This window comes from Mesoplodon mirus (genome assembly GCF_964341445.2).
Source record: "Mesoplodon mirus genome assembly, chromosome: 9".
Classification (NCBI taxonomy): domain Eukaryota; kingdom Metazoa; phylum Chordata; class Mammalia; order Artiodactyla; family Ziphiidae; genus Mesoplodon; species Mesoplodon mirus.
The window spans coordinates 20,802,470-20,829,401 of NC_138985.1; the positions used below are offsets into that span (position 1 = coordinate 20,802,470).

General features: G+C 48.2%; 1 protein-coding gene across 7 annotated transcripts in view; it reads right to left on the reverse strand.

The window, feature by feature from the left end:
* Nucleotides 1-26,045, reverse strand: part of ATXN7L1 (ataxin 7 like 1) — a gene marked incomplete at its 5' end in the record, with an annotated part of 244,928 nt that extends 218,883 nt beyond the window's left edge. For all 7 annotated transcript variants that reach the window (XM_082631883.1, XM_082631879.1, XM_082631878.1 and 4 more), the window contains 2 exons: nt 25,289-25,357; nt 25,865-26,045. In XM_082631883.1, coding sequence (XP_082488009.1) covers nt 25,289-25,357; nt 25,865-26,045 — 250 coding nt within the window. The remainder of the gene's footprint in view (nt 1-25,288; nt 25,358-25,864) is intronic.
* Between the last annotated feature and the right edge of the window lie 887 nt (nt 26,046-26,932).

The window sequence follows — 26,932 nt, forward strand, 5'->3', positions numbered from 1 at the left end:
AGACAGATACAAAGGGCCACAAATTGTACAACTCCGTTTATATGAAATGTCTAGAATAAGCAAATCCATAAAGACACAAAGCAGTGTGGCGGTTGTCAAGGGCTGGGGGGAGGAGGGAATGGTGAGTGACTGCTAAGGGGGATGAGGTTTCTTTTTGTGGTAATTAAAATGTTCAGGAATTAGGTAGTAGCATTGTTTGCATAATTTTGTGAATATGCCAAAAACATGGAATGACACACTTGAAAGGGGTGAATTTTACGGTATTATGAATTATATCTTGATAAAGCTATTATTAACACACACACACACGAATCACAGGGTCAACCAAGTGCAGCAGAGAGCGGACTACACGGGAAGGCACATTCACCGCAAGGGCATCTTTTTTTTTTTTTTTTTTTTTTTTCTGTATGCGGGCCTCTCACTGTTGTGGCCTCTCCCATTGCGGAGCACAGGCTCCAGACGTGCAGGCTCAGCGGCCATGGCTCACGGGCCCAGCCGCTCTGCGGCATGTGGGATCTTCCCGGACTGGGGCACGAACCCACGTCCCCTGCATCGGCAGGCAGACTCCCAACCACTGCGCCACCAGGGAAGCCCTGAAAGGGCATCTTTAAAGACCAGTTATCACATACTCTCCAACTTGCTACTCTTTGTGGAAGTAGCTGAGGAAGTCCTGACTCGTAAAAGTATGGTTTACCCTGAGAATGAGAGCTAGCTTGGTAGAACAGAAAGCCTGGGTAGCAGAGATGGGCAGATCCAGGTTCAACTCCTGACTGCCAGTCAGCTGTGTAAGCTCAAGCGAGGTACTTAATTCTTCCCTGCCCCAGTTTGCTCAGCTCTGCAGGATGATAGGATTAAAGGGCTAATACATGCAAAGTACCTGTTAAGTAATAGTTGTTCAGTAAGTGATAGCTCTTATTCTTAGTTCTGTCTTGTCAGCATAATTATTAACACTGGAGGTTCTTGCCAGCAGTCAGAAACACCTACCATGTGGCTTGGGAATTACCTGGGAATTTCTATTTCCCTAGCTATTTGGTTCTCCAGGCTAGATCAGAGAGTCACACAAGTTTGGATCTATAAGATTTCCTAAAAATCATATGATTCACATATAAATAACAGAGATGGTAAATTAGCTTTAATATATATACAGAGGTCTTACAAATCAGTAAGAAAATGATTAAGCGGCCAGTAGAAAACTAAGCAAAGACTATGAAAAAACAAATCATACAAGTACGCAAGTGGGTAAGCATTCCTCTTCCAAACATTTATACTATGGAAATAATCATGAGTGCATGCAAAAATTTAGCTACAAGGATATTCATTTATTGATTGCAATATTATTTTTAATAATGATAGGCTAATCTTTCTTTAGTTTTTTCTTGGTGTATATTTTCCACAATGATCCTGTACCACTTCTGTTTTTTTTGTTTTTGCGGTACGCGGGCCTCTCACTGTTGTGGCCTCTCCCGTTGCGGAGCACAGGCTCCGGACGCGCAGGCTCAGCGGCCATGGCTCACGGGCCCAGCCGGTCCGCGGCATGTGGGATCCTCCCAGACCGGGGCACAAACCCATGTCCCCTGCATCGGCAGGCGGACTCTCAACCACTGCGCCACCAGGGAAGCCCCCTGTACCACTTTTACATCAAGAAAAGAATTCTTTTAATAAATTTACTCATAAAGGCCCCAAACCCTCCACGAATGGCCACTCAGTGTGCCCAGCCTAGAGCATTCAGCTCCTCAGCTGGCAGACGATCCCCTCTGCCACCTTCCAGTCCCTTCCTCCTGCAGCCCAGAGGGCGTCCTCAGGGCCAGCTTGCTGCTTCCTGCTCCTCTGCGGCTCCTCCCCCTGCACTAATCATCCGCTCAGAGAATCACGTGATCTCTCAGCACCTCCATCCCCCGACCTGCAGGCCTGCCGCCCCTCCAGCCCCCAGAGCCCAGCACTACAGAGAAACGCTCTGCTCAAGTTGGTGGCACCATTATTACCAGTCTACTGTCAGCCTCTACAGGGCCTGGCGGTGTGTGATCCCGCTTCCCTGCCAAAGAGGGGGGAGCCTCCCCAACACACCAGCACTGCCCAGAGGCCTGCCTCCACCTGGTGACGTGCAGGTAGGAGCAGAGGGCCCTGCAGAGAGGACGCAGCTGAGCCAGACCCCTCTGACCCACCTGAGACACGCCGCCAAGTTTTAAGGGCAAGAGGGCAAGGCTGGGGCTTCCCTGGTGGCGCAGTGGTTGAGAGTCCGCCTGCCGATGCAGGGGACACGGGTTCGTGCCCTGGTCCGGGAGGATCCCACATGCCATGGAGCGGCTGGGCCCGTGAGCCATGGCCGCTGAGCCTGCGCGTCCGGAGCCTGTGCTCCACAACAGGAGAGGCCACAGCAGTGAGAGGTCCGCGTACCGCAAAAAAAAAAAAAAAAATTAGGGCAAGGCTGCTTGTCCCCCAGAATCTCCACCAAGCACTGGGGTCAGAAGCCCGCTGGGAGAGGCGCTGGTCTGTGGGTCACAGGAAGCAGCCTCTCCCACTGGGTGGGGGCGCTCTGCGGTTCTCAGCCCTGCTGAGGTGTGCGGTCGTTTGCCTGCTCTCGTCACGGTCCCCTCCTCCCGAAAGTGCTGCATGCACATTTTCTCCCTAAGTGAGGCTGACACACACACTGGTTCCCGGAGGATGTTCAGGTCCCAGGATACCAGTGAGCGCTCCGGAGTCTGCGGTCACTTCCCCTCACACCTTCCCTTCTAAACTTGCAAGGAGACCAAACCTAGCCACTCCTTCCTCCTCTCTGCCCCTGCTATTCTCGACACTTTAAACTGAGTCATCCTGACCGAGAAGGCAAATTCACACATACTTTCACATGCTGGGGCTACACCAAGAGCTTTCAGTGTTCTGTAAACTTTCATGCTTTATCTCAAAAATGAATGGAAATTTTGCTTTATATTCTATGTTTGCCCTACTATATTTCATTAATTCTAAGCTGTCCTTTCCCCCCACACACTGTAACATCTTTCAAATTCGGGTGGATTCTTAGCATCTATAGTGGCTGTAGTTTAAGTGGCAGGTGTTTTTTTTCCCCTATGAAATATAATGATAAAAAAGTAATACTTTCCCCTAGCCATCTTGGAGTAGAACTGATGTTCTGAAAGATCTGTCAGGTTTGCACACGGCCGGCTCCTTGCTTAGGGCCCCAGTTCAAGGGCCATTTCTAGATGGTGTTTCCTTACGCTATGAAGTCCGGCAGCATCCAGAACACAGCCCCCTGCCAAGGCATATGCCTCATTCTGAACGACGCCCCGCAGCCCCTACTCTCGGAAATGCTCAGTGGCACCAGAAGGAGATGTTTACTGAGCATTTATGACGGGCTGCGAGTTGAGCTCAGTACTGCAAGTTCCCTTCATTCAATCTTCCCAACAACCCTATGAGGGTCCTGTAATCATCCCATTTTACAGATGGGAAAATGAGGCTCTGAGGGATGACGTGACTTCTCAGGACTGCACCGAACCCAGGTCTCACTCCAGAGGCCTAGCACTGACCCCTAAGCTTCCAGATATGCAGTCACAGAACAAACATGGGACTTTTGCTGTTGAACATTCCAGAACCACTCGGGACCCACGTGGCCTGCCCTCATCGGCCTGCAGAAGAGCCCCTCTCAGGGCCTCCCCTCCTGGCTCGCCAGTCTCTGTACACGCCCTCCCCAGGAGCCCTGGTGGGCAGGGTGAGCTGGGGGACCAGATAAAGTCGGTGCCCAGAGAGAAGGAAAGTCGCTACCGAAAGAGGCAGAAAGTGGGTCTCGGCCCGCAGACACTTCAGTTCTTCCTCCTTCCTGTTGCCGCCTTCCTACTAACCCATCTCTCCACCTAGAAGCTTCCAAACTTACCTTCCCACAATACCTCCCTCCCTTCGCTCTCAAATTCTGGCCCATTTTTGCTCACCCTACAATTCCTGCACAACCCAGCAGTTAACTGTGGAAACTGCCAGACTTCTTAGACCCACCCCCTCTGCCAGGCAGCAGTGACAGCTGCCATTTCCTGACTGTCAACCGTGTGCCAGCTCTTGAGTTATCCCTAACCCTCCTTAGGACCAAGACTATAGCCTTAAATGAGCAAGCTGAGGCACAGAGAGGTAAGGTTAACTTGCCCAAAGTCACACAGCAAGCAGGTGGTGAGGCCAAGATGTAATCTAAGATCTGCCTGCAAAGTCTGTTCTTCCTTCTCCACCAACAAGGTCCTCTACCAGTATCAACTAAACGCAGGCCTGAGATTCAAAGGTGGCTTCTTCATCTAGCACACCGCGTTATCTGTCTCCCTCTGTATCTCTGTCTGTCTCCAGGTAAAAAGCCTGCATACAAATGTCAGTAGGGCTAGATTTTAAAGTGGTTCCACTACGGAGGTGTCTCCCCAGGCTTCCGCCCCATCCCAGGGAGGACTCTTCCTCAAAGGAGGTTGAAAAGTGTCACAAACCCTAAGACCACAATTCATCTCTTAAAGCAGCACACACATCACTTGCTTACCTGGATCCCCGTCCCATGTAGCTCGCTACACGGTTGTATCTGGGTATGTGTGTGTCTCCCCCCATGAGCTGTACATTTCTATCAATACCTTTTCCTTTGAAAGGCGGAGGGAGTGCCATATCTTTGAGGGGCTTCTCAGGAAAGCCCCAGAACCCCTCCTGAGGAAAAGAGGGCACAAACAAAATACACCCTCATCCTCTGCAACTCTTCATGCCATTGGAGGGCTTCATACACGACAAATGAGAATCCCTGTTCTGTATCCGTCCTACACCCTTAGCAGAGGCTCTGCAACAGTGCTGAAGAATTTTATTACAGAGATTAATAAAACTCCACCACCATGTTTGATCGGAAAGAAGGCAGCCGTTCGCTTTAGGCCACTTTGCTCGAGGCAATTGCCTTGTCTCTCCCTCCTGCGGTCTTTGGACTAGCCTCCCTTGTTCTCTGAAGTTCCACCGTGGTCTTGCTCTAGGCTCTGAGCCATCAAGCCTGCTCTCCGGCCCCCATGCCATCCACACCGCACCCCCAGAGGCCGACTGGCTAAGGTCTGAATGTTTGTGACCCCTCAGATTCACATGTTGGAATCCTAACACCCAGTGGGGCCTCTGGGAGGTGATTGGCGCAGGAGGCCGGAGCCCACATGAGTGAGATTAGGGCTCTTCTAAGAGACCCCACAGAGCTCCCCAGCCCTTCGTCCAGGTGAGGACACAGTGGGAAGCCTGCAAACGGGAAGATGGCCCTCACCAGACCCTGACCCACGCTGGCACCCTGATCTCGGACCTCTGGCCTCCAGAGCGGTCAGAAACGAATGCCTGCTGTTTAAAAGCCACCCAGTCTGGTATTTTGTTCTATCGGTCAGGATGGACTCAGACCCCACCCCAAGCCTCTCCCCGCCTCTCCCACCGCACTTTGCTGGCTCTGTGCCCCAGGGACCTTACCATCCTACCCCCTCTCACACATGACGCTCGCCAGGCCCTGCCCCTGCAACTGCCCAAGGTTGTCCTGATTTCGGGCAGAGGGAGACCCAACCCCAGGAATCCTCTGCACTAGCCTCTGCCCAGCAAAGTGCCTCCTCTTGCCCAGGAAGCAAAAGCAGCAGTGGCCACGTGCAATCTGGCCTCTCAGATCTTCCGCCCTGGCAGGGCTCCTCTGCAGAGTAAAACAGCCTTGGGCAGATGCAGCTGACAGGGTGTCACAGCTCCTCCGACCCCTCAGCTGGCACACCTACACAGGGCCTCCTGCACATGTATTCCTGGCAGCTCTGACAGAGAGATGCACCTGAGCTGAGTTACCTCGGAAGGGCTGAGGAATCATCTCGGACAAAACGATTCTCTCCAGGCCTCCATCTGACTCCATCTGACACCCATGTCCAGAGCAGCACCAGTCACAATGGCCCAAAAGGGCAAACAGCCCAGTGTCCATCAATGGAAGAATGGACAAACAAATCGTGCTACATATATGCAATGAAATATTATTCAGCCATAAAAAGAAGGAAATTCTGATACATGCTACAATATGGATGAACCTTGGGGACATGATGCTATGTGAAATATGCCAGTCACAAAACACAAATACCATATGATTCTGCTTCTCTGCAGTACCTAGAACAGGCAAATTCTTAGAAACAGAAGGTAGGGGAGAGGATGACAGGGCTGAGGAGAGGGGGGAATGGGGAGTTATCGTTTAATGCGTGGGTCCCCAGCCCCCGGGCCGCAGGCTACTACTGGTCCGAGGCCTGTTAGGAACGGGGCTGCACAGCAGGAGGTGAGCGGCGGGCGAGCGAGCAGAGCTTCACCTGCCTCTGCCCACCGCTCCCCACGGCTTGCATACCGCCTGGACCGCCTCCCCACCCCCCAACCGTGTCTCCACAAAACCGGTTCCTGGTGCCAAAAAGCTTGGGGACCACTGATTTAATGGACACAGAGTTTCTGTTTGGGATGCTGAAAAACTTCTGGAAATAGACAGTGGTGATAGTTGCACAACATTGTGTATATACTTTGTGCCACAGAATTGAACACTTTAAAATGGTTAAAATAGTAAATTTGATGTTAGGCATATTTTTAAAAGTTTAAAAATTAAATGTGAATTCTCTGGTCGTCCAGTGGTTAGGACTCTGGGCTTCCACTGCAGGGGGCCCGGGTTCAATCCCTGGTCTGGGAACTAATAAGATCATGCATGCCGTGCTGCGTGACTGAAAAAAAAAAAAAAAAAGCATGTAAAAATTAAATGTGCTCTATACTGTGACTTAAAAAAAAAAAAAAGGCAACAGCTGCACCTGCCCTTACCTCACTTTGAAAAGATATGAGGATTTATTAGACTTCCCATAAGAGCCTGAATCACCAAGAACATGACCCCAGTACAAAACCCCCGGGCACCACACCTCCACAGGGGCCTAACACCTTTGGACACGCGGCCATCTGAGATCCCCCTGGATGAAAGGTGCCACATGAATGTAAACATCCCCTTCTCCCTGCCTTTCCCTCCACCCACAGGCAGCTGGTTTCCCCAGGAAGGCCGGGCAGCCAGGCTCATTCTGGGTCAGCATCAACTACCATCCTGTTATAAATCCTTCCCCACAAAGCACTGGAGACTGGTCCTCTCGCTGTGCCAAGAAGTCTTTTCTAACCATCTGTAATCCATTCAAAGGCACCCGGCAGGAAGTGGTAGCAAGGAAAACCCCTGCACAAGGCAACGGCTGGGACCACCTCGCCTCTCACTCTCGGCCAGCAACAGGAAGTCCTCCTTTCTCGGGACACAGAACATCTGTGGGAGCTCTGAAAGCTGCCGGGCGTCTGTCAGGGCCTAAATGGGCTCGAGACAGATGCATGCAAAATTTGGTCAGAAACGCAGGCTGTACTGAGTTTTTAAATTAGCTCCGAAGAAAACTCATTTGAAAAACCAAAACAAACCCCAGACCCTAAGAAGGGGGAAAAAAATATGAAAACTAACCTCAAAAATGCTTTCTTCTGATTTCTGCGGACAATTAGACCACAATTTCAAGTAGTTCCAGTCCCTCTCATTGTGGCTCCCCCTCCAATCTGGTGTTGTCAGCTGCTTCTTCCTAACAGTGAGAGCTTCATGTTTTGGCACTACAAGCTGAACCCCTCAAAGCATTTCAATGGTGAACCGGGACTGGCCTGTGCAGGCTCACAAGAGCAGATTATTAAATTTTCAGGAATTTGGTGAGCCAATTAAGAAATGATTAAAAATTATATAAGCTAAAATTAAATGTATTATATTTAAAAAATAGAATAAATACTCAAAAGTTACCACTTCTATTCACCTTGCTACATTTTACTATTATCTATGCTTTGAGCAGGGGTTGAGAACTTTTTCTAGAAAGGGCCAGGTAGTAAATATTTTAGGTTCTGAGGGTCTCTGCTCAGCCACTCCACTCTACCATGGTGGTGAGTGCAAAAGTAACCAGAGACAATACATACATTACTCAACATGGCTGTGTTCCAATAAAACGTTATTTTCAAAGCCAGGTGACAAGGATTTCACTGATGGGCCATAGTTTGCCGACTGCTGCTCCTGAAGTTCTTTACATCTGCTCTATCTGCACGGAGGAGGAAATCCTATGTTAAGTGTTCTAATGCACATCTCTTCCCAACTCTGAGTTCAGTGATAGCATACTGATGGCTTGAAATGTAATGACAGGAGAGCTTACACCACAGAAATCATCAAATGCTACAAATCAGGGCTTGATTTGTTATTCGATTACCTAGTTTTAAGAAGGTGACGGAGAAAACTTTAGTAATGCAAATTTAAAATATATCATGTCGACAAGAGAATACACTGGTGGTTGCCATGGGGGAGGGGGGTGGGAGAGGGATGGACTGGGAGTTGGGGATTAGCACATGCAAACTGGTATATATAGAACGGGTAAACAACAAGGTCCTACTGTATAGCACAGGGAACTACAGTCACTATCCTGTGATAAACCATAATGAAAAACAATATGAAAACAAATGCATATATATGTATAACTGAGTCACTTTGCTGTACAGCAGTAATTAACACAACATTGTAAATCGACTATACTCCAATTTTAAAAAAAAGAAGAAAAGTATATCATGTCAATAGCTGTATTTGAAGAACACACAGAAGTGAGGCCATATTCCCTTGGTAGTACTTGAGAACTATTATCCAATTCAGCAAGGAAGTCACTCTTGTCACCAACAATCAAGCAAAGTTCCCACATACATCTTTGTTCTTTCACTTTCATCTTCCCCACGGACTTAAATGAAAATATCAACCAGCACTTATGTCAGATGGACACTTGTTTGTCAACTTCGACCTTAGCTCAGCCAGGGGCATAAGAATTTGGCAAAAATCAACAAAAGATTTCTGTGAGAATCAACTAATGATATGAAATTTACCATGAAGAGTATTAAATATTGAGTGATATATAAATTGTATGCTAAACAGCCTTTTTTTTTTTTTGCGGTACGCGAGCCTCTCACTGTTGTGGCCTCTCCCGTTGCGGAGCACAGGCTCCGGACGCGCAGGCTCAGGGGCCATGGCTCACGGGCCCAGCCACTCCACGGCATGTGGGATCCTCCCGGACCAGGGCACGAACCCGCGTCCCCTACATCGGCAGGCAGACTCTCAACCACTGCACCACCAGGGAAGCCCTAAATAGTCTTTTATGAGTAAAATGTATAATAAATCTATACGTGTACATGTGCAAATTTGTTTAGAGAGCGGGTTGTTAAGCATTTACTAGCACAACAAATTCCAGAGCATTAAGACCTAAAAATGTGTGTGTGTGTGTGTGTGTGTGTGTGTGTGTGTGAAAGAGAGACAGACACTGACCCTCCTCCCAGCACAATGAACAGAGACAGCAACAAACATTACCAGACAAAAAAGGCGCCTGTTTCCTTAAAACACCATAAAAAACTAAATTGTGTTGGGGGTATCGAGTGGGTGTGCCACTGGAATATATTACAAACTGTTTCTCTTCAGTACTCATGGCACATCCAGGACTCACCCTAACTCCTTTTTCCAAAAGCGACTGTCTGGGGGAACTCACAGCCCTCACTAGGCCTAGTTCAAGGCCTGGCCATCCATGATGAAGCAGTCATTCATTCATTCATTCACTCACTCATTCCGCAAACAATAACTTGGCTCCAATTATACACCCCCTTCCCTGTGCTCCAGACAGACCCACAAAGCAAAGAGCCCCTTCCCCCAGGTCAAAGGTCGTGCAGGCAGCTGACTGAAACCTCTTCCTTCCCTGGGCCCCACTCATTCAAGCCACATTCACAACGTGAATGAATTTCACATTTCAGTCCTGAGTTCCTGGAAGGCAGGGCTGGGGCTATTGCACCTGTGCATCCTACACACTGCCCCACCCAGTGCCTAGGCGGTTGGTCATTTTCTAGTGAATGGGTGATGCAGGAAGCACTGCTCTAGCTTCAGAGCCTGAGAAGCATCACTCATCCTGGTTTGCCATTAACTTCAGCAGTTCACCGGACCCAGGCTGAATGCTGGGCTCCTGCTGGAAGATGGGAGAGCAGTTATTTTAAGTGTAATTATCTTCTTCCTTCCCCAAATTAAAGAAGAGGGTCACCTGAGCCTGTGGGAAAACTTTTCTCAATTTTTTTTTGTGTGTGTGCGGTACGTGGGCCTCTCACTGTTGTGGCCTCTCCCGTTGCGGAGCACAGGCTCCAGACGCGCAGGCTCAGCGGCCATGGCTCACGGGCCCAGCCGCTCCGCGGCATGTGGGGTCCTCCCGGACCGGGGCACGAACCTGTGTCCCCTGCATCGGCAGGTGGACTCTCAACCACTGTGCCACCAGGGAAGCCCCATTTCTCAATATTTTTAAACTCATACTCTACCAACTAAGATGTGGTCATACTTTGCTTCCGAGCTTTGCATACAAAGCTCACTCTAGCTATCTAGAATTTCCCAATGATTATGGGTTTTCACACTATACATGCATCTTACTGAAATATGCCCAGTCCTCGCCCTCGCCCTCCCTAGTTCAAACCATGGGTGTTCAACTCTTTACTCTGAAAACTGGTAATTAGAGGGGGAAATGTAACTCTGCCTTTTTAGGAGGAACTTAATAGTTCATCCCTGTTGATGAGAAAGAGGTCTTTGTAGATGAATGCCAGCCAGTAAATGTAGATCAGAATGACAGAACTTTTTTTTTTTTTGGCTGCACCACGTGGCTTGTGGGGTCTTAGTTCCCCGACCAGGGATTGAACCTGCACCCTCGGCAGTGAAAGCAAGGAGTCCTAACTGCTGCACTGCCAGGAAATTCCCAGAATGACAGAATTTGAAAATGACCATTCCACGACCCCCAAAGAAGTAACTGATCCAGCAAGGATCATCAATGGAGGCTAAGATGATTCCAAGAAATTTCTTTTTGGGGAACACAGTTCTCACTCGGTGCCAGAGCATAACCCACAGAATGGCATGCTAATTGCAGAAGGAAAACATATCTTTGCAGTAGAGGGGTGGTCACCACCTTTCCAAGTGATCCATACCTAATAATGGGACCCGACATCATGTGCTCCTGATGAGATGTTTAACGAAGCCCTCAGAATCACCTGGACGTATTCTTTCCGAAATATCGAGCCTGAATCTGAGACTTCAGCTCTTAACTTCCAGTATGGAGGGAAAACAGGGCATAGAAAAAGAAGGTAAATGACACCATGAGGAAGTGATCAGACAGATCAGAATGGGAAGCAATTTAAACAGCAATGTTTTATATATGTATATACAGAAATATATGCATATGCATATATTGTATATGTCTATACATATACACACACACATCCATGGGGGCACTCTTCTAGATTTAAAGTGACTAAACAGACATAAAAACCAAATGGAATGCATGAACCTTGATGGGATCCTGGATACATATATAAAAAACATCTACGGAAAAAAGCAGCTATAAACTTTTTGAAGGGGGCGGGAACAGACAATGGGGGAAATTTGAATACAAACCGAATAGTAGATGCTATTAGGGGATTACCACTAGCTTTCTAAGTGTGATACTGGTATTATGATTATGTTGGAGAATGCTTTTATTTTTAGGAGATGCATGCTGAAGTATTTAGAGGTGAAGTGTCACGCTGTCTGTGACTAACTTCAAAATGGTTCAGCAAAAACACACATACATATTTATATAAGGTGAGGCTCTGAGAACTTAAGTGAGTAGCTCAAGGTTACACAATCAAGATGTGTCGAAATGATAAATATTTAGAGGTGAAGTGGCATGATGTCTACAACTGATCTTCAAAGGATACAGAAATATATATCTTTATAAGAAATCAGATAAAATGTGAACTGATTTTTAACTCTAAGGGGTGCATATAGGAGTGACCGTGGTACTAGTATTTCAACTTTTTTTATACATGGGAAAATTTTTAATTTTAACATTAAGATGGTGGGGCAAAAAAGAAACAAGGCTGCAGGGGGTTGGGTTTATCAGCAAATCCAAACCGAGAAACTTCAGGCTGCTCAAAGGTGTCTGTGACGCTGGGCCCAAACTACAGTGCTTTTGCACTGCATCTTCACCACTAATGTAGGAACTCACGGAGGATCCTGGGGCTGCAACACCCTACGCTGAACTGGGCCTTTTTGCATGGTGGCTCCAAATAGTCACCTCAACAGAAACTTCAGGAGGCCTGCCAGTTCTTAGAATCTCAACAACTTCAAAAAATCAGGTGCTAAATCAAAGAAACTCACAGGTCATCTCCAGACTGCTTTTAAAAATGAAAATATAAATGTACAGTTGTTTAGAGGATATGGAGTTTCAGTTTTACGAGATGAAAAGAATTCTGGAGATTAGTTGCACGACAATGTGAAAGTACTTAACACTTCTGAACTGTAGCCTTAAAAAGGGTTAAGACGGTAAATTTTATGTTATTTGTATTTTACCACATTAAAAAGAAAAAAAAAGAAATAAAAATACAGGTCTCACAAGACACGTACCTGAAAACCAAACTGTATATCTAGCTGAATTGTAACACTCTTATTAGTTGAAAATAAGTCAGGAAAGAAAAAGGGATGACGTGGTCCCTCCTCCCGTCCCCCCAGATCCACAAGATTATAATGCAGTTGTGAAAATAATACATCAGGTGAGCAATGGAATGGCCAGGAAGTGTACGATGTAGGGGCCAAAGTGCATGATGGGTACGGCCAGCAGCATGGGGTCCACAGGAGGTACGGGCTGCACGCAGCCTGAGAAGCTGGGGAAGCTCCCGCAGAGTGTTTGGGGCTTGGGCCCTGCAGAACGAGAGAAAGGCAAAGACCAAAGACAGGCACGGGGCTCGTAAGGGGCAAACCGCCTGTCAGGATTTTAAGGGACTGAGGCACAGGGGACCTGGAACACTGCATTAACTGTGGTCAATGGGGAAGTGATGATGGGTTTTCATTCAGGAACAACCTGATAAAATGTGACTTTTCGGGAGATTAATTTTGAATTGGTATGCTGGGAAGACAGAGACAGGGAGGCCAATTAAGCAGCTATTATAAAAACCTAGGTTGGCTATGAGGTGGGCTAGCCTGGGATGGGGGCTCAGGGCCAGGAGGGATGGGAGAGAGGCAGGGGACTGCTCTTATGGGGAGAGGGGGAGGGGAGGAGGGAGGGAGGGAGGGTCTTTCTCGAGCTACTGGCTAAGGGAAGATACAAAGAAGGCTCTGCACTTGCACTGGGTCTGTGGGGGGACTGGGGGTGCAGTAAGGATGCCTGTGAGGCGCTGTCCAATGCAGTAGGCCAGAGGCGTGAGCAAGGAGAAGGGTGGGCTGCCACAGAGCAAACCCTGGAGGGAAGGGGGGAGCTGGGAGGGGCTGGCAGGAGAGGCATAAAAGTGGGCATCACCGGGCTTCGCTGGTGGCGCAGTGGTTGAGAATCTGCCTGCTAATGCAGGCGACACGGGTCCAAGCCCTGGTCTGGGAGGATCCCACATGCCGCGGAGCAACTAGGCCCATGAGCCACAGCTACTGAGCCTGCGCGTCTGGAGCCTGCGCTCCACAACAAGGGAGGCCGCGATAGTGAGAGGCCCGCGCACCGCGATGAAGAGTGGCCCCCGCTTGCCACCACTAGAGAAAGCCCTCGCACAGAAACGGAGACCCAACACAGCCAAAATAAATTAATTAATTAAAAAGTGGGCATCACCAAAACTTTGGAAAAGAAAATAAGGTGTTCAAAAAGCTCAAGGGCAGTCTACTATCTAATGAAATCCCCAATAATTTCGTTTGGAAAGCAAACAGCCCCCTAATCGGTCCAAGGCTGGATTATTCTATATTGGGTTTGCACAGAACAGAGCCATCTCTCTTTTCAAAGGTCTTCTGACGTTACGTGTTTGGTCTGAGCCTCTGAAAGTGGCAGGGCTCACTTGAGTGCATTTGCCCTGCTTCTGCAGAAGACGGTGAGAAAGGACACAACGGCCAAGGTCAAGGGTGTAGTGCCAAGGAACAGAAGCCTGGAGTCTGGGGACGAGGCTCACAGGGTGGCCGAATGGAGCCAACCTCACCCAAACGTGGCCGGCTTCACTTTCCCAGTGCTCCCCTTTCTTCCTGACAGTCTGCGGCAGATTCCGTCACGTGGGAAAGGTGTTCCAGCCCACGAGCTCTGGGCCTCTACAGGAGGATCAAAACACCGGCCAGCAGACCAAGCGAGTAGGGCCCATCAAAGGTCACCTGAAACCCCACACTGATGAGGGAACTGAGTAGGAGGGACAGCGTTGAAGAGGAAACACATGTCGAGGGCTCCCCTCATCTCTAAAACCACTGAGACAGGGCTTCCCTGGTGGCGCAGTGGCTGAGAGTCCGCCTGCTGATGCAGGGGACACGGGTTCGTGCCCCGGTCCGGGAAGATCCCACATGCCGCGGAGTGGCTGGGCCCGTGAGCCATGGCCGCTGAGCCTGCGCGTCCGGAGCCTGTGCTCCGCAGCGGGAGAGGCCACAACAGTGAGAGGCCCGCGTACCGCAAAAACAAAACAAAACAAAATAAAACAAACACTGAGACAGAGAGAGAGAGAGAGAGATCTTCATCCAGTTCCTTGAGGATCAGCCAGGTCCCCACGTACAAAATGCTAAGTACCCTAGGGAGTAGGTGAAATCCAGAGTCACGGACCTGAACATCACCACGTCGCCCTACCCTCATGTGGAAGATGCATTCTGTGCCTCTCTCAGCCAGTCCAGTCACAGACTCTTCTTTGTCACTGCCCCTCAGAGCCAGTCACAACTAGGGTATCTCTGTGGCTGAAGAAGGCAAAGGTCTTTCACACCCACTTAGCAGGCGCATTGCCCATCAATAGGTCACCTCTAACTGGAGGGTATTGAAAAGGAATCTCCGTTCCATCATCCAGAGGAGCACACCCTTCATGAAATCACTAACAATCCCACTGCCAAGAGGGAAACTAAAAAGCGGCCTAGAAGATGTTCAAAAGGGGGAAAAAAAAAGAGAAATCATCACTGTAGATAGATGCCCCTGGAGTTGCTTGGCAACCATCTCTGCTAACACCTTCTCCCAAAAAGGAACAGTTTAAGTCAGCTCCTGAGATTTCCCTGAGGCCAGGGCTCTGACCACAGAGGCCCCAGAGCTGGGGCCTGGGGATGAGAAAGCATTTCACTGAGGGGGAGACCTGGGGCCCCATCAGCAGGCCACAGGCTTACACACATGAGGGGGAAGAAAACTATAACCATTTTGCTTAAAGAACATGCTCTTTGAGGCAAGGCTGGTACTAGGGTGAGGTGAGTGAGGTGCTCAGGGTGCAGCATTTAAGGAGGCCCTTGCTCTGCATTTGCAGGAGCCTGTGTGTGCATCTTTACATGTGTGTTCTGGGGGCCCCGCCGGCCTCCCCTTAGTCCTAGCCCTGCTCCTAGGGCAATATTATGACACGGTGCTTAAGAGTACTGCCTCTGGAATCAGCCTGCCTCTGGGTTCAAACCCCAGCTCTTCTCCTTCCCTGCTGTATCACCTTGGGTAAATCACTTCACCTCGCTGAGACTCAGTTTCCTACTCTCTAAAATGAGGTTGATACAGGAACTGCCTTATAGAGTGTCATGAGGGTTAAGTGAGAAAAATGCACATTTGGCTCTAAGTCTGGCACCTTCTCAATGCCCAGTATATGGCGGCTAGGATTGTTATTTTTAAAAACACATAATAAAAATAAAAATAATAATAATAAGAAATTTTTAAAAACATATAAGCAGAACCCCTTAAACTGGACCTACGGAATCCAAGTGTCTGGGAGTGGTCCTGGTGCCTCGGCCTTTAAAGAGCTTCGCAAAGGATTCCCAAGGTGGGCAGGGTCGAGAGCCACTTCCTGTAACCAAAGTTCAGTAAACATCAGAGCCATCTAGGGAGCGTGTTCAAATGCACATTCTTGTGTTCCACTCTGAGTGCTTCTGATTCAGTGTCACTGCAGCCTGGGATGCTAAGTACCTAGGTGATTTCAACACAGGGTCCCCCAAATGACCACACTTTGGAAAAAACTGAAACTGACTTGCCCTTGAAAACTCACAGCACAGGGACATGGGTCCAACTCTTCTTGTTTTTCTTCCTGGCATCCTTAAAGCATGAGGGACAAAATATTGACCAAAGATGCCTAGTGAGTCAAGGCACACTCCTGGAGCAGTAAGGATGCCGTCTGTCCCCTGGAAGTGGCAGCTCGGCTAAGGCAAGGAAGAGGACCCAAGTGCCTGGTAAAAGCGACAGTCATCATAAGAGAAGCTTACATTATTGAGTACCTACTGTATGCCACATAGCATCTCATGTGTTTTCACATCGACCCTGAGAGCTGCTATTATTCCTATTCTGAAAATGAGGAAATTGAGGCTCAGAAAAGTTATCCTATTACACAGCTACTAAGTGGCTGAGTCCAGATTTAAATAATGCTCCATGAAGCTTCTAAGCCTGCAATGCCAATGCACTTTTGTGATAAAATATACATAACATAAACATGTACCGTTTTAGCCATTTTTACATGTTCAGTTCACTGTCGCCGCCATCTAACTCCAGAACTTTTTCATCTTTCCCAGCTGGAACTCTGTACCCATTAAACACAAACTCTCCACTTGCCCCCTCCCGCAGTCCCTGGCAACCCCCATTCTACTCTCTGTCTCAATGAATATAACTCCCCTAGGAACCTCATAGAAGTGAAATCATATCGTATTTGTCTTTTTGTGGCCACTATGCTCTGAAAAAGAGCTAGACACCACCTTGGTCTGATCCAACCAAACTAGGAATGTGTCTCAACCATCTTCCATATCCTGGTCAGTGTCATCAGTTTGGATGTCCTGTCTCCCCACCCCCAACCCAGGACTCCATGACCTATTGGTGTATTGCGGCGGGGTCACAGAGCTCCCCTGCTCCCACAGTCCCCCAGCCAAAGGGGTCCTTGAACTGTTAATGTTCAGAGAACCGCAACTGGCATCACAGAACAGGTACACTGATAACTGCTTCTATGTTCAAGGAGCCCGTCACTGCGTCACTTTCATCTTCCTGATGTTACTCTGTCCTGCCCTAGACAGTATTTACTTGGTTTCCTTTTTTCTTTAAGCACCTGATCCCTGAAATTGGCAAGCAGAATTGTGTTATGAAACCACAGGTACAAAGATAAAGCATCCACATAAAAACAAAAGCTTTCCCCACAGTGGAATTCCAGCTTGACTTAGAGGCAACTGCGTAGCCAAGTCTAACGCTGGCATGGTCAGGGTCCTCAGCCTCAGCTCACTTGCAGGAAGTGCTTTCCTAGGCTCTCAGCATTAGTTCAAGGGCCTCAGGGTCCAAATCCAAGTCCATTTGGCTGATGTGGCCAATCTGAGCTCTGCCACAGGAGAGAGAGCCAGCCAACCAGCATGAGCTGGGAACCCAACCTCAGCAGAACGTCACACCAAGAATTTTAGGAGAGAGAGACACACACGGAAGTCAGTCCTTGACATTCAGTTTCGACAATTCAGAAAAAGGTCAACCCACTGGCCACCTCTCCCTCTCCATCGGAGCTACCTTTGATTGCTGTGGTCATGATTGGACGCCCAGTGGTCAAGCCCTGGAGATGCCCCCATGGTCCCCGCGAGGCAAGACTGGTGTCAGGGCTCCCAAGAAGTGACCCACAACACTGGGGGGTGGGTGTGGATGTCCCTGCGGCCCTCTGCAAGGAGAAGGGCAGCCTCTCCTCAAGGGTGCTGCCGGCCTGGGGCAGGGGCACGCAGTCATGTGTAGCTGCTCCTCTGACGTTTCTAAAGCCATCTGTCTGGCTCTCTGTGGCGCAGGGGTGTGCTTCAGCCTCACCCCTGTGTTCTAGGATCTTCTCCAGTGGTGTCTTGTCCATGAATAGTTGGTAGTAGTTCTTGTGAGGAGGGGCAAAGTCGGGAACGACCTATGTCACCATCTTGGTGATGTCACTTCTACTGCAGTCACTAAATGATCCTAGTTTCCAGACATGAACACTGGGCCACCTCAGAGGATGGGGTCCTTGGATAAAAGGGATTTGATTAGGACAGGGTCTCCCTGTGTCTGCTGCTACCATTTTATGTCTACTTCCAAAGGATGTCATGAATGAAACCAAGCGTCATGAATGAAAGCTTAGCCCAAAGGATATAAACACGATGTACACAGAAAACCAGGCAAAACCCAAATCTGCCTCACTTCCCTAAATCACTTCTGAAGCGGAGATAGCGGGCCTCTGTGAGCCACTGGCTAGAGTGGACGTGGCCTTCCAGGCCTAAATAATGCCACAGACCACTCGGCACACAGGCCAGAGCCCTCAGGAACCCGATCCTCCTCTGCCCTTCCTATTTTCTAATCCTTAATGTGGAAATCCTGAAACCAGCCGCTTTGCTCTCCATCACGTGGATCCCCATCTCAGACAAATCCCATGGGTAATCAACTGCACAGAACACCAGTTGTATTTCCAGCCTGACTTTAAATATAAACTGAAATCCTTAATGCTTCACCGTGACGCTTTCGACATCAGGGACCCCCGTACGATAAATGCCGTCATTATCCAAATCGGCGCCCTGGGGTCTCCTCCACCCGCAGTGACGGAGGGCTGGGCCACCCGGAATTAGAACCTGAATCTCAGTGCCGTCACCATTTACTACAGAATGGACACAAAGGTTTGGAGGGGTCGTCTCGGAAACCTTTGGAGGAGAACTCCGTGAGGGATGGAGTCTTCTCTCTTTAGATGCTCCCAAAGGTGGCACCGGGCGGGGGACAGTCACAGCTCCATGCTTGCCTGCTAAGTATTCAGTAAGGCTGCCTCACCGGGAACTTAGGCCTAAGAAACAGAAAGCTGGTAGCAGAATATTGTTGAGTCTATTTTTCTTGTGTTCCTAGCCTTTCCGGCCTCACCTTACACCACTGATTCTCTATCAGGGTGATCTGGTACGCTGCCACCCCATCCCCAGGACCGTGGGCCATGTCTGGAGACATTTTTGGTTTTTTCAATTCAAGGGAGGGGTAGGTGCCACTGGAATCTAGGGATAGAGGCCAGGGATGCTGCTAAACATCCTACAACACACAGGACAGTCGCCTACCGCAAAGAAGTAGTGTTCCTGCTGAGAAACTTTAGACCACTCTCTGCTTTGCTATCGTCACACCAGCAGCAGACTTTTTAGTTTCCAGAACATTCTATATTCTCTCACTTTGGGCCTGCACACATGTTGTTTCCTTTAACTCCGTCCCACCCAGCGCTGCATACGGATAACTTCCATTCATTCTCCAGGTTTTGGCATAAATAAGATTTCCTCAGGGAGGCGTTCACTGAACCCCTCACCTAAATTAGGCCCCCTGCCATGCTTTCCAACAGTACCCCAATGTTCCCTTTCAGAACACTCACCACGGTCGCCACGACTTTTTTAATGTCTGCCTTGGCTGCTAGGATGGGAGCGCCACAACGCAAGGGCTGCGCTTTTTCACTGCTATCCCCCCAGGCCTAGCCCAGTGCTGTCCCACTGTCTGTCTCAAATGCACGAAAGGGGCCAAGAAAGCAGGAGGGGGTATTAAAAAACTAAGCAAGACACCCAGGGGCTTAAACCATCCTCCCATTAAGCAGGCACCAAAAAGAGACTGCAGTAGCTCCTCGTGAACTGATGGGGACCACTCCCTAAGATAAACGGAAAGGGCAAGACACTAGGCAAAACTTACAGGATGCTCTCAGCAGTGTGGGGAAAGCAGGCAGCAAAAACTATCTATGTATCTCCTTGAATGCACATAGACTATCTTGGGAAAGACACACAAGCAGCTGGGGACAAGGGTAAAAGGGAGACTTTCTTTTCACTGCATACCCTTCTCAACTTTGTAACACATGAACATTATTTTTAAAATAATAAGAAGCATTTAAATGAGATAGAGAGAGGGAAATAGTCTACATTTTCCAGAGATAAAAGCATCATTCTTGTAGACTGACACATGATGAGAACCCAGGCACAGGGTAACCGTGCCTTCTGAAAGGAGCCAGAGCCACATTTTCTCCACATGAGAACCCAGGCACATGGAAATACTTGTATATATAAAGAGATAGTCACTTTAGAGGCTTTGTATTTTCAAAACTAGATGGTGCTGGAAATCCCCTCCTTCGGCTTTGGTTCTGGCACTCCCCCCCACCCCTCCATCGGCGGGATGCAGCTGTGAAGCTGATTCATTGTCCAAGCCCTTCTCCTCCTTTTCATCTTTCCTCCCTACCACCTTGAGGCCACTCTGTCTCTCATGTCCTTTCATCCCAAGCACTGGGCAAAAGAAGAGAGATGATAATGAAGTGCCAAAGTGAAAAAATGTTGCTGCTCGTTAGCAAAAGGGGAGGAAGGTAGGCTTAATGGAGAAAGAAGTTGAAATGAATGGCGAAGAGGAGGTTTATCGATATAATCTGTGGACTTGGTGTCTTCCTATCGCCTATTAGCAGAGATAACGGAGTTGTGTGTAGGATGATAAAGGGGAACTGTCCGCAGTTTACTAGAAATCACCACCACTTGTCGCTGGCTTCCCTGGCTTGGATTCTAAGAACCCTCCATTCTTACCAGGTCAGTTGCCATCTTTACTCCGATTTGCTCCCATCCAGCCATAAACGCAAGACTCCTAGACTTGAGTTGAACACATTCCCATGTTCCGTGCTTTCTCCTGTGGTCCAGCCTGACTCTACCAGCATCTCAGGAGAACAGCAAACTCTCACAGTCACAGCAAGATCTTACTGGCCCCTGAACAGTTTTCAAATTGGAAGCATTCCACAAGTTTACCCACATCAAATCGAAACACCTGGGAACACTGACACGCAGACAAATGCCCGAAATAATGAGGGTAGGCTTCCAAAAGACCCAGACAACGACCCATTGAGGACTTTCTATGTTCACTGATCAGATTAAACAACTGATCGATTATTTAAAAAATTATTTTTTAGACCTCCTGGTCCCCAGAAAGAACTTTGTAAACCTTTCTCAGCCATAAGCCCCAAAATGCCAAAGTATTTTTCTCTAGCTCTTGATAAAAGTTATCAACGACTACATATCAGCTGTACTCCATTAAAAGCATGGCTAGCACAGAAATCAGTTTTTTAAAAATCCTTAGCTTTATAAAAGTATAACACGGTTTACTCTAAAAATGAAATTTCTGATTGAGTATATCTTTTCTGTTCATCACTGATTAGTTAAAAATCCTAGTTGGTTATAATAATAAAATTTTCTAGAACTAGCTTCATTAATACATGATGATGATAATCCTAATAACATCTAAAAAATAATAAAGGCACATATTCATTAAGCACTTATTTTGTGCTAAGCCCTTTGTATTATCTCAGTAAATCCTTACAGCAACCCTGTTATTATCTCCGAACTTGTATAGTCCAGGACACTTACGAGCTATATGCACCTGGTCCTTATTTATGAATTGATGTTCTTAAAAAAAAGTTCAGGTGAGGCAATTAGAAAAGGGAGACATCTTTCTAAATCACAGAGCTTTTCCCCAATTAGCTTGAAAAAAGTCTTCCAATAAATCTATGAAGCTGGAGTGAGAAAATTATTTTAAAAGGTTAGCTAGATGAATGGCCTTGGAATTTTCTATCATAATGGCAGCTCACATATTAGATTAGGCTGATCAGGTTTCTGGGACTCCTCCTCTTAGGAAATCTCAGTGCTTGATGGATCCAAGCTGACTGAGGTCAACCCCCTCTCCACTATGGGGAATACATCACCCTGGGCTTTGGACTAAAACCCTCAGTTTTCTCAGAGTCCTAAAGGCCACATACCATTCACAAACTATTTGCAGCACAATATGCTTTTGTACGAGATGCAGTGAGGTTTGCCACCAAGAGATTATAAAAGGAGAAAATAAACCCAGGATGTAGTAGTGTAAGATATTTTTAATGTGAGGGCTTGCTTTTTTTTTTTTTTTAAGTTTCTTCAAAAAACAGCCTGTCTAGTATGACTGCATCTCAAATGTAGGTACATTCAACAGAGAAACTTAGGTTCAGAGGTCTCAAAGGGACCTCAGGAGACTTTTAATCCACTCCCTTACTTTACAAGAAAGAAAACAGGCCCAGACAAGGGAAGTGATATTCCCAAAGTCATATACAGGATTAGGAAGCGGACTTAAAGTCCTCTCCCCTGCTCCCTTCACCACTTCAGGATGCCCTCAATATAACCCCACATGACCACACACAAGCACGGAATTAACAACACCTTCTGAACCCAGGCGATGATCTGGCAAGGTTCAAAAGTATTTGCCAAATTCCTCTTGACCATAATTTTAGCTAACTTTGGACAAAATAATAACATGAATGTGAAGACTTTACTACAGAAATTTCAAAGCATTCAGTTAACATTTCATACTGATATAGGTGGAGAATTGAAGTAGAAAAAGGTTCAAGAAACGCAGAAGGAATTATCTTTCAATAACCAGGTTGTTCAAAATTCTGCAAGTCCTTCCTGTGTCTTCTGAAGCTGTGGCCAGATGGAGGCAGAAGGTAAAATGATTATTTTTTCACTTTCCCAGCCTAATTTTTTTCCCTGAGCTTAGTCTATAAAAAATATCATATCACAATGTTCACAGCAGCATTATTCACGATAGTCAAAAGGTGGAAACAAGCCAAATGTCCATCAACAGACGACGGATAAACAAAACACGGCATGTACATACAATGGAATATTATTCAGTCGTAAAAAGGAATGAAATTCTGATACCCGCTGCCACACGGATGAACAATGAAAGCATGATGCTAAGTGAAAGAAGTTGGACACAAAGGGACACATATTGCAAATATACAGTATCTAGAATAGGCGACTTCATAGAGACAGAAAATAGAACAGAGGTTTCCAGGGCTCAACCCTTGGGGAGGGGGACTGGGAAATTATTATACAATGGAGACAGGGTTTCTGGTTGAGATGATGAAAAAGTTCAGGAAATGGATGGTGCTGAGGGTTGTACAACACTGGGAATGTACTTAGTATCACTGAATTGTAGACTTTAAAATGGTTAAAATGGTAAATTTTATGTTTATTTTACCACAATAAAAAAAGTATCAAAATCTGGATCATATACCTTCATTTCTTAATTGGAGTTCCTAAACTTTATCTATTCATTGCTATTAAAGCACAAATCTCAAGACCTGCCTACTGTTGATGACACCCTGGTCAGTCTATGTATGCTCACATACAGAGAAACACAATCACACCTAGGCCACGTTTTGTCCTGCAGTGATCCATCCACAACCACATATTCATCCTGAGACCTGCCACACGATGGCTCCAACAAGGCCAACAGCAACACTAAGGCAACCAGTGTTTCTGGGGACTTTGGCAACCAAACACCCTGACACCAAGTCTCAGCTCAACCTTTAAACTCCTCACTATGGCGAAGAGATGTAGTTCATATATGTATACGCTATCCATAAAGAAAATTGTGTGCACATGCCAGGAAGACCTCCAGGAATTGCTAACCCAGACCTGCTCCACCAGGCCCACGAACAAAGAGATTTCAGCCCGTCCATGGCTATTTGGTGAACTCAGCAATTGCATGTTACACTGAACAGTGGGGGTCCTTAATGCAAATGCATATCATTAGAAGCTAAATCTTTGTACCTTTACAGGAAAACGATATAACAAGCGGGATGTACCACTTGTGACTTCTGAGGAAAGGACAGCTTTACATTTTTTTTTTCCTTAAAAGAATCTATTTCTCATGAGGCAAAGAGAATCTGAGAATGAGAGTTTTTTGAAACAGAAGCCCAGAGAAGGGTGCAGAATGTGAGTTTTGTGTGTTATAGTCATAATCTATCACGCAGGTCTGAGAGGTGCCAATTCTGGGCCATACCACGACCTTTATTCAACTTTAAAGGTTTTTACAACTTCATCTTCTTTCGTGGAAACCTGTTCGTTGCCACCGGTCTGATAACTGAGTCCCGTAAGCGTTTAAAGATGTTAAGAGTTTGTGAAGAAAAACAATCTCCAGTGATACTTCCCAATGCCAACACACATGGACATTGAGCACAAATAAGCTGCCACTTGTAAGAAGGCCACTTGACATCATTCCCTTGTGCATCCTAAAGACACACGTCAAGATCACACTAAGATATTTAGAAGCAAACATCTTTAGAATGAGGTTTCGTTCCCAAAGTGCTTAATTAGCAGAAACATTACGCTAGAGCGCTGTCCTTGAATATGCATGCATTTGAACCTCCATGTCATTTTTTCTGAAGCACAAATTCTCCTCTCACTGGATGGTCAGGAAATGATTGGGCACAGAAAACCGACTGTCTGAGGTGTGATCCACAAAATGAGTTCCATCTTCCCAAGCAGGTTTCAGCTGCCTACCAGGGTGACACCGCGGTTTATGAGGGAGACCGTTCTTTTGTGTCTAATGGCCTTTTCTCCATTCATTTTGGATGAGCCAGGCTCCTATGGCCTAGTTATGGCTGAACTCTTTCAGCACTTCCTGCCAACCTCTTCTGCCCCCTTGCACCTCCTCCCACCCCCAATTTCAGCCAACCACGTTTACAAGACACCAGTTAGTAAATCACAATTCAAATGAACCCATCCATTTGTTCAGCAGAAAGTGGCCTCTGGAGTTGCTCCATGTGAAGCCCACAGGTCAGAGTTACATATGGCAGGCTTGCAAACGCGAATAGGCTATGATTTATTTATGACGACCATGTGTGTTTGATGCCCAGTTCCAGTAGGCTGTGGCTTCACTCGCCTGCCTCCGCCTGGGATGACCTAGCTACTCACTGTGTCCCATTTCAGGTACTGTATTTCCATTCCACGCTGGGGAAGCAGAGATGGGTGACCGGCTGGGGGCTGCACACACAGATGCCCCTAACCCTGCTCACCACATAACAATCTGTGACCAAACACAAAGCGTGCCAAACGTAACTTGCTGCAAAGGTTTGCCACGTACCATGGCTTTCAGGGGAGAGTGGAGAAGTAGCTGCTGGGATGATTGACCACATCGGGTTCATTAAATTGTTGTGTATTTACCCACGAGGAAGGCTGGGGTGCTTGTGAAGGGAGCCCCGCTCCTCATTTCAGCGATTTCCACCCCACACCATTTGGCAATGATGCTCCAAAGGCGAATGGCAGATATGCACCAGAAGGTCCAAATGTGGACTCCAGCTGAAGTGCAGGAAACTTCTGCCGTCAACAACCTCCCCGCCTCTACCCCCCAGTTGTATTTATACTTTGAAAGAAGTTAACACGAAGCAGTAGTCACCTGGGCGTGCTCAATTTTTGACAAGCCTTAGTCACTCTGTACCCAGCAGAACAATTCACATTATAGTCGAAATCCTGTGAAGATTCTGCCACACATGCTAACACTAAGATGCCAGTAGCTCCACTTACCTTCTTTATTAAGCCTCATAACCTCCCTGCTTTTTCCACCCTCTTTTCCAGCCTCTTCTAAATCTACATCTGCAGATGAAAAAGAAAAGGAAAAAAGAAAATAAGGACAAAAAGAGAAAAAAAGGGGGGGAGCCAAAGTCAAGGGGGGGGAGGGAGAGTGTTTATTTGCAAACAGATCGATATAAATACTGGATATGAAAATCTTTCAAACATTGACAATGCAACATTTTCTCCCAAGTCCGTATTTCCATCTACCTGGCCCAGATAGGTACCAAAAAAACTATGCAAGCAGCAACAGAGTAGCCTTTTGAACGGATACACCGTGGGGCTGTGAAAGCCCACCCCGCGGGCTGCCACGGGGAGCGGGCACAGACAGACAGACAGACAGCCCTGGCAGCATGGCCTCTCTCTGTGCATTGATGATCTGTCTCTGTGTGTATTTATTTAGAGAGAGGGAGAAGCATGGAGGACACCGGGGGCCACTCTCTCTCCACACACACACTTTTTCCCAGTGGCTCTAGGTGAATGGAAAGGTTACAGGGTAATAAAAGGAGGAGGAGGCGGTGGGGTTCTTACTGTCGGAGCAGTGTAATTTGGCGGCGTCGATCCAGGAGGACCAGGGTTTGCCCAGAAACGCCTCCGGACTGGGCACTTTGCGATCCAGTGTCGCCATTGCTCTTCCTTCTTGTTGCTTTTTCCCTGTTCCTTCGGCAGCAGCAGCCGAGAGACACGGGATTCGAGAACGCTCCGACGTCATCTTCGGAACGTTCCGACATTGAGTGTTCTGAAAGGGGGAGGGAGGGAGGGAGGGAGGCAGAGGAGGAGGAGAGAGCGAGGAGGAGGAGCCGGCGTTCAGCGCCCGGCCCGGCTCGGCTCGGCTCTCGGCGTCCGCCGCCGCCAGGGGCACCAGAGAGACGCCCCGAGGCCCGGCGCCCGCACGCCCGCCGCCGGGGGCGGGGCCGCGCGCCGGGACTCGAGGCTGCAGCGCCCGGCCCCGGGATGCTACGGCGCCGTGGCCACCGCCGGCACCCGCGAGCCGGGGTCGCAGGGGCTGGGCGTGCGGGCAGGGGTCGGGGATGGCCTGAGAGAGGCGCGACTTGGGGCCGTGGGAAGGACAGTCTTCCCCGCAGAGTTGCGCTCGAGGACGGAAAGTTTTTGCACGCAGCCCCTCCGGCGCGTCCTTCCCTCGCCGGTGCCTGTCGCCCACGGTGAGGCGCCCCCGCGAGGATCCCCGCCACTTAGTGGGGAGGGGCCGAGCAGCCCCCTTCCCCGACGACCACCCCAAGCCAGGGAGGGGACCCTGGTGACCTCTCCTCCCAGCCACCTCTCCCTCCACCCTGTCTTCTCTTTCACGGTGGACCTTGGGCCGTGGAGGATTCTGCGGATGCCTTTGGGAGCTGAGACCAGTGGGTAGATGGAAGTGGTTCTAAAAAGCAGGTGAGTTTGGGGCTGCCTTCCCATCTCAGACGGCGGGGCGTTCAAAGCTCAAAACGCAGGGCCGGGGTCCCCCCAGATTCTCCGCGCGACGCGTGTCTCCGGCTATCAGAGAACCACTGCGTAGACTTTGCTCCAGGATCACGATAGTGGGAGCGCGGACTCACCGACTGTCGGAGGATGCTGCTTAGCGGGCCAAGCCCCTGGAGC